General features: G+C 44.6%; 1 protein-coding gene across 1 annotated transcript in view; it reads left to right on the top strand.

Moving 5' to 3' along the window:
- Positions 1-7,376: 7,376 nt before the first annotated feature.
- ZSWIM6 (zinc finger SWIM-type containing 6) overlaps positions 7,377-7,983 on the top strand; it is a 112,752-nt gene continuing 112,145 nt past the window's right edge. The window contains exon 1 of the mRNA XM_073680260.1: positions 7,377-7,966. Within this exon, the coding sequence (XP_073536361.1) occupies positions 7,432-7,966 (535 nt within the window). The 5' untranslated portion in view covers positions 7,377-7,431. The remainder of the gene's footprint in view (positions 7,967-7,983) is intronic.

Here is a 7,983-nt window from a genome sequence, read left to right as displayed (position 1 = left end):
TCATGCATGAAGTACTCAAACTATGTATTTTTTGGCCTCTACTTAGCTTTTGCTGACAAATGTTACAGATAACACGAGTTGGGTCATCTTTATCGATCTGAAAAAATGCCCAGGCTATGCAAGGCTTAGCACCCATGCGACCTGAAGAGCCACCACGACCTGTGGTGAGAGGCAGAGTTGTGTTTGAGGATGCAGTTGTTGACGTGCTTCCAGTACTACGTCTCTGTCCAGGAAGGCGCAACCTGACCTCGTCGTCACTAGCATCTTCCTCCACCTCCTCTGCTGACCTCATCTCTTGGCTGACTGTGGGTTGACAGTAAGTGGGATCTCCAACCTCATCATCATCACCCTGTGCGTTATCACACCCGTCGTCCTCAGAGCCAACCTGTTCCTGCCCTGACAAAAAACTAAAGTTGTCACTCCAATCAGGTATTTGAGTCTTATCATCGTCTTCCTCATTGTCTCCACCAACAGGAGTTACAGTTTGGGAATGAGGGTCTACATTATGGTCAGAACCTTCTGCGTCTGGTCCTGGATCCGACTCATAAAGATTCTGGGCATCAGTGCAGATCATTTCCTCGTCTGGATTCACAGAAGCGCTGGAGTCGACCTCTGATTCCCAGGCTATAGTATGAGTAAACAGCTCTGCAGACTCAACCATCTGTTCTACCTCATACTCAGACGGGCAGCTGGAAATTTGGGAGCTGTGAGGAAGCAAGTGCGATTGGGGTGACACCTTTGAGGACTGGAGTATTTGTGATGTTGAAGTTGATGTGGAGGAGAGCCCACTTAAAGGAGCACTTGATATCCGTTGAAGCACCTGCTGTTTTTGTGCCTCATCTGGAATTTGTAGCGATTGGCGTGGCCGTAAGAAAGGGATCTTATCACATTGTCCGCTAAAAGAAGTAGACATTTTAGTTTGGCTGGAAGATGGTCTTTCTTCTGCAGATGTTACTGTTGCTTTAACACCTACCCCACGGACACAACCTTTTTTCCCCTTCCCAACACGCCTATTCCCCTTTCCACCAGCAGCAGGCCTTTTTCCACTCATTTTGGTGGTTAACTAATTCACAACTCTGGAGTTGTTTGCACAAAAAAACAATGGATGGGAACCGAGCAGAACTGAGTGGCCAAACTGTGGTATTAGGCCAAAACTATTGGCTGGGTTAGATGCAGAAAAAAATTATATTCAATTTGCAACCTGATGGAGGTCTGTATAGATGGACTAATACAACAAGTCCCACACACAGCTAGAAGCCCAATATTTTTTCAGAGGTAGATGCAGAAAAAAATTATATTCAATTTGCAACCTTATGGAGGTCAGTATAGATGGACTAATAGAACAAGTCCCACACACAGCTAGAAGGCCAAATATTTTTTCAGAGGTAGATGCAGAAAAAAATTATATTCAGTTTGCAACCTGATGGAGGTCAGTATAGATGGACTAATCCAACAAGTCCCACACACAGCTAGAAGCCCAATATTTTTTCAGAGGTAGATGCAGAAAAAAATATATTCAGTTTGCAACCTGATGGAGGTCTGTATAGATGGATTAATAGAACAAGTCCCACACACAGCTAGAAGCCCAATATTTTTTCAGAGGTAGATGCAGAAAAAAATATATTCAGTTTGCAACCTGATGGAGGTCAGTATAGATGGACTAATACAACAAGTCCCACACACAGCTAGAAGCCGAATATTTTTTCAGAGGTAGATGAAGAAAAAAATATATGCAGTTTGCAACCTGATGGAGGTCAGTATAGATGGACTAGTACAACAAGTCCCACACACAGCTAGAAGCCCAATATTTTTTCAGAGTTAGATGCAGAAAAAAATTATATTCAATTTGCAACCTGATGGAGGTCAGTATAGATGGACTAATAGAACAAGTCCCACACACAGCTAGAAGGGCAAATATTTTTTCAGAGGTAGATGCAGAAAAAAATTATATTCAGTTTGCAACCTTATGGAGGTCAGTATAGATGGACTAATAGAACAAGTCCCACACACAGCTAGAAGGCCAAATATTTTTTCAGAGGTAGATGCAGAAAAAAATTATATTCAGTTTGCAACCTTATGGAGGTCAGTATAGATGGACTAATAGAACAAGTCCCACACACAGCTAGAAGGCCAAATATTTTGTCAGAGGTAGATGCAGAAAAAAATTATATTCAGTTTGCAACCTTATGGAGGTCAGTATAGATGGACTAATACAACAAGTCCCACACACAGCTAGAAGCCCAATATTTTTTCAGAGGTAGATGCAGAAAAAAATATATTCAGTTTGCAACCTGATGGAGGTCTGTATAGATGGATTAATAGAACAAGACCCACACACAGCTAGAAGCCCAATATTTTTTCAGAGGTAGATGCAGAAAAAAATATATTCAGTTTGCAACCTGATGGAGGTCTGTATAGATGGATTAATAGAACAAGTCCCACACACAGCTAGAAGCCCAATATTTTTTCAGAGGTAGATGAAGAAAAAAATATATGCAGTTTGCAACCTGATGGAGGTCAGTATAGATGGACTAGTACAACAAGTCCCACACACAGCTAGAAGCCCAATATTTTTTCAGAGCTAGATGCAGAAAAAAATTATATTCAATTTGCAACCTGATGGAGGTCAGTATAGATGGACTAATAGAACAAGTCCCACACACAGCTAGAAGGCCAAATATTTTTTCAGAGGTAGATGCAGAAAAAAATTATATTCAGTTTGCAACCTTATGGAGGTCAGTATAGATGGACTAATAGAACAAGTCCCACACACAGCTAGAAGGCCAAATATTTTTTCAGAGGTAGATGCAGAAAAAAATTATATTCAGTTTGCAACCTTATGGAGGTCAGTATAGATGGACTAATAGAACAAGTCCCACACACAGCTAGAAGGCCAAATATTTTGTCAGAGGTAGATGCAGAAAAAAATTATATTCAGTTTGCAACCTTATGGAGGTCAGTATAGATGGACTAATACAACAAGTCCCACACACAGCTAGAAGCCCAATATTTTTTCAGAGGTAGATGCAGAAAAAAATATATTCAGTTTGCAACCTGATGGAGGTCTGTATAGATGGATTAATAGAACAAGTCCCACACACAGCTAGAAGCCCAATATTTTTTCAGAGGTAGATGCAGAAAAAAATATATTCAGTTTGCAACCTGATGGAGGTCTGTATAGATGGATTAATAGAACAAGTCCCACACACAGCTAGAAGCCCAATATTTTTTCAGAGGTAGATGAAGAAAAAAATATATGCAGTTTGCAACCTGATGGAGGTCAGTATAGATGGACTAGTACAACAAGTCCCACACACTGCTAGAAGCCCAATATTTTTTCAGAGCTAGATGCAGAAAAAATTATATTCAATTTGCAACCTGATGGAGGTCAGTATAGATGGACTAATAGAACAAGTCCCACACACAGCTAGAAGGCCAAATATTTTTTCAGAGGTAGATGCAGAAAAAAATTATATTCAGTTTGCAACCTTATGGAGGTCAGTATAGATGGACTAATAGAACAAGTCCCACACACAGCTAGAAGGCCAAATATTTTTTCAGAGGTAGATGCAGAAAAAAATTATATTCAGTTTGCAACCTTATGGAGGTCAGTATAGATGGACTAATAGAACAAGTCCCACACACAGCTAGAAGGCCAAATATTTTGTCAGAGGTAGATGCAGAAAAAAATTATATTCAGTTTGTAACCTTATGGAGGTCAGTATAGATGGACTAATACAACAAGTCCCACACACAGCTAGAAGCCCAATATTTTTTCAGAGGTAGATGCAGAAAAAAATATATTCAGTTTGCAACCTGATGGAGGTCTGTATAGATGGATTAATAGAACAAGTCCCACACACAGCTAGAAGCCCAATATTTTTTCAGAGGTAGATGCAGAAAAAAATATATTCAGTTTGCAACCTGATGGAGGTCTGTATAGATGGATTAATAGAACAAGTCCCACACACAGCTAGAAGCCCAATATTTTTTCAGAGGTAGATGAAGAAAAAAATATATGCAGTTTGCAACCTGATGGAGGTCAGTATAGATGGACTAGTACAACAAGTCCCACACACTGCTAGAAGCCCAATATTTTTTCAGAGCTAGATGCAGAAAAAAATTATATTCAATTTGCAACCTGATGGAGGTCAGTATAGATGGACTAATAGAACAAGTCCCACACACAGCTAGAAGGCCAAATATTTTTTCAGAGGTAGATGCAGAAAAAAATTATATTCAGTTTGCAACCTTATGGAGGTCAGTATAGATGGACTAATAGAACAAGTCCCACACACAGCTAGAAGGCCAAATATTTTTTCAGAGGTAGATGCAGAAAAAAATTATATTCAGTTTGCAACCTTATGGAGGTCAGTATAGATGGACTAATAGAACAAGTCCCACACACAGCTAGAAGGCCAAATATTTTGTCAGAGGTAGATGCAGAAAAAAATTATATTCAGTTTGCAACCTTATGGAGGTCAGTATAGATGGACTAATACAACAAGTCCCACACACAGCTAGAAGCCCAATATTTTTTCAGAGGTAGATGCAGAAAAAAATATATTCAGTTTGCAACCTGATGGAGGTCTGTATAGATGGATTAATAGAACAAGTCCCACACACAGCTAGAAGCCCAATATTTTTTCAGAGGTAGATGAAGAAAAAAATATATGCAGTTTGCAACCTGATGGAGGTCAGTATAGATGGACTAGTACAACAAGTCCCACACACTGCTAGAAGCCCAATATTTTTTCAGAGCTAGATGCAGAAAAAATTATATTCAATTTGCAACCTGATGGAGGTCAGTATAGATGGACTAATAGAACAAGTCCCACACACAGCTAGAAGGCCAAATATTTTTTCAGAGGTAGATGCAGAAAAAAATTATATTCAGTTTGCAACCTTATGGAGGTCAGTATAGATGGACTAATAGAACAAGTCCCACACACAGCTAGAAGGCCAAATATTTTTTCAGAGGTAGATGCAGAAAAAAATTATATTCAGTTTGCAACCTTATGGAGGTCAGTATAGATGGACTAATAGAACAAGTCCCACACACAGCTAGAAGGCCAAATATTTTGTCAGAGGTAGATGCAGAAAAAAATTATATTCAGTTTGCAACCTTATGGAGGTCAGTATAGATGGACTAATAGAACAAGTCCCACACACAGCTAGAAGGCCAAATATTTTTTCAGAGGTAGATGCAGAAAAAAATATATTCAGTTTGCAACCTGATGGAGGTCTGTATAGATGGATTAATAGAACAAGTCCCACACACAGCTAGAAGCCCAATATTTTTTCAGAGCTAGATGCAGAAAAAAATTATATTCAATTTGCAACCCGATGGAGGTCAGTATAGATGGACTAATAGAATGATGCTATGCCCAAAAGATTTTACTTCACTAGGTGCAGTAAAAAAATTGGTATTCTATACACAGGTGGTATATCTTGCAACACAGATAGGCTACTCCACTGACTAACACACTCTGCAATAGGCCAAAAAGGATTAGCTTTGCTAGATTCAGCCAAATGCTGTGAAAAAAACTTGCACAGCACTGGCACAGACCTGCCTGGCAAAAACTGATAGGAACTGATGTAACCTAGTCCTGAAAAGGACTCCAATTACAATTAGTCTTTACTCCCACAATCTATCTATTTAAGAGCACAGACCTGCTTGATAAAAGTCGTAGGAAATGCTGTAACCTAGTCCTTAAAAGGACTGCAATCACAACTATTCCCTACTCCCAAGCTATCTGTAGATTTGTGCGAAAATTGGCTTGAAATTAACAAGGTATAGCGCACACAGCAACAGCGGTGCCGTCTAACACGCAGCTGCAGCAGTGAGAAAATGGTGGCGACGGGGAAAATGGCTTGGTCTTATAGGGCAAGGACATGTGACATACACTGCCAATGACACATGCCCTTGCTTGTGTGAAAAAAAGCACTTCGCTCCGTGTGTGCGCTGCTGATAGGCTGACAGATTGCACCTCCCCACTGCAAATGCGGGAAAGAGAAAAAAAAATGGAGATCTTCATTGTTCCTGCAGAGATCCATCCCCTGCCCCTCCCCCCACCCCGCTGTACACTCAATCTGCGTATTAACATTAATTTTCATCATTACTGAGAAAAAATCCAGTTATGATTTTGGTGCACGAACAGTTATCGAACATAACCTCGAACAGCCGAATTTTTCTCAAATCGTTCGTGTTCGCCGAACGGCTCGAACACCAACCAAAACAGCTCGAATTTGAGATTGGCGAACAGTTCGAGTAGAACAACGCTCATCTCTACTACTGACTTATGCCGTAAATGTGCAACTAATGTCGCTAAGGGGTTAAAACGCATCGATGAAGCGGGAATCAAATGGTAATTAGGTGATCTGAGCCCCCTGGGTGTGGCCACTGGCTCTGCATGCCCCGCCCCCTCACTGGTGATGGACAATGCTGGCAATCACCAGTGAGGGAGGTGGGCATGGTGCGCTGAGCCTTTGGGCACGCCCAGTTGGCACTCAGCAGTCTGATTGACATGATAAATTAAACTTCAGTGTCTGCACAATAGAGGCAGCCATCGGACCCGTGCGATTTGTAGAGCGGCTCCATCCCCTCCAGGCTTCCTGCTCTGGCACACTCGCCATAGATACCGGCTATACCCATCTCCTCGGGCCGGTGCACAGCTGTAGAGCTGTATCCCATCACGTGACGTGCGGCCCGGGCTCCAGCGGCGGCTGCTGACAGCTCCCGGCACACACAGGGTTACCGCCGCCCGGGGGTGTGGCCGCCGCTCGCCCCGCCCCCTGTCAGCGCTCGCTCTGTCTCTCTCTCTTCCACTTCCTGACTCTGCCACATTTCTTTTGTTTTGAAAGGGGCCGTGACGTCACCAGCCGCCTCCACCGCCGGGGCTCCTCGCCAGCCGAGGTCACAAGGTTCAGTCGGCCACGCCCACATCCCTGATCCCTCGTCGGTCACGCCCACATCCCCTTCCGCAGAGTCCTCCTGGTTTTCCCGTCAGGAGGCGCGATATCCCGGTCACGTCCGACATCAAAGGCCGTGGAGAACTTCAAAGGACAGCCCTCCCAGTGTCACACCTTCCGCCGCCCACTCGTGCTCCAATTCCAATACAGCCTCCACTCCTCTATTTATGTTTCCTAAAGGGAGGTGGATGTATGGACACGCCCATTTCCAGTGACGTCACGATATTTAATCTTATTTTCAATTCTAGGTGGGCGTGACAAGTGTGAGAAATAGGCGTGTCTACTAGAGAAAGTGGGTGTTGCGGGCGGTTCAAAGGCGTGGTTATGTGATACTGGGCGTGGCTATGTGACTGAGGGGCGTGTTTTTTGCTCCGCTATGTTGAATACCAAACTCGCCCTTCCTCCCCCCAGTTTATAACGTGCGGCCACTTCCGCTGGCTGCTCAGAAGCGGTGCGATCATGGCGGAGCGCGGTCAGCAGCCTCCCGCAAAACGGCTCTGCTGCAGACCAGGCTTCGGCTCGGCTTGCAGGCCGGGCCAGCGGGCGGCTGGTGGAGGGGCCCAATGCGGGGCAAGCAGCTCAGCTCACGGTCACTCCGGAAAGACACAGAACCCGGAGTCCCTGCTAGACATCGCGGCCCGCAAGGTGGCGGAGAAGTGGCCCTTCCAGAGGGTGGAGGAGCGCTTCGAGAGGATCCCGGAGCCCGTGCAGCGCCGCATCGTCTACTGGTCCTTCCCCCGCAGCGAGAGGGAGATCTGCATGTACTCGTCCTTTAACACTGGCGGAGAGGACGGGGTCTCCTCCGGGGGGGCGAGCACAGCCGCGGGGGGCACGGCGTCCACAGGGGCGGCCTCCGTGGCGGCGACAGCGGCTGTAGCTGCGGTGGCAGCGGCGGTGACAGGCGGAGCGGACGGCAGCGATGAGAACAGACTCCCCTTCCGCCGGGGGATCGCGCTCCTGGAGGGCGGCTGCGTGGACAATGTCCTGCAAGTGGGTGAGTCCCGGCCCGCG

This window comes from Phyllobates terribilis, unplaced genomic scaffold, assembly GCF_046119375.1.
Source record: "Phyllobates terribilis strain yellow unplaced genomic scaffold, ASM4611937v1 Scaffold_1__5_contigs__length_1240528914, whole genome shotgun sequence".
NCBI classification, from domain to species: Eukaryota; Metazoa; Chordata; class Amphibia; order Anura; family Dendrobatidae; genus Phyllobates; species Phyllobates terribilis.
This window is presented reverse-complemented; position numbering and strand designations above follow the sequence as displayed.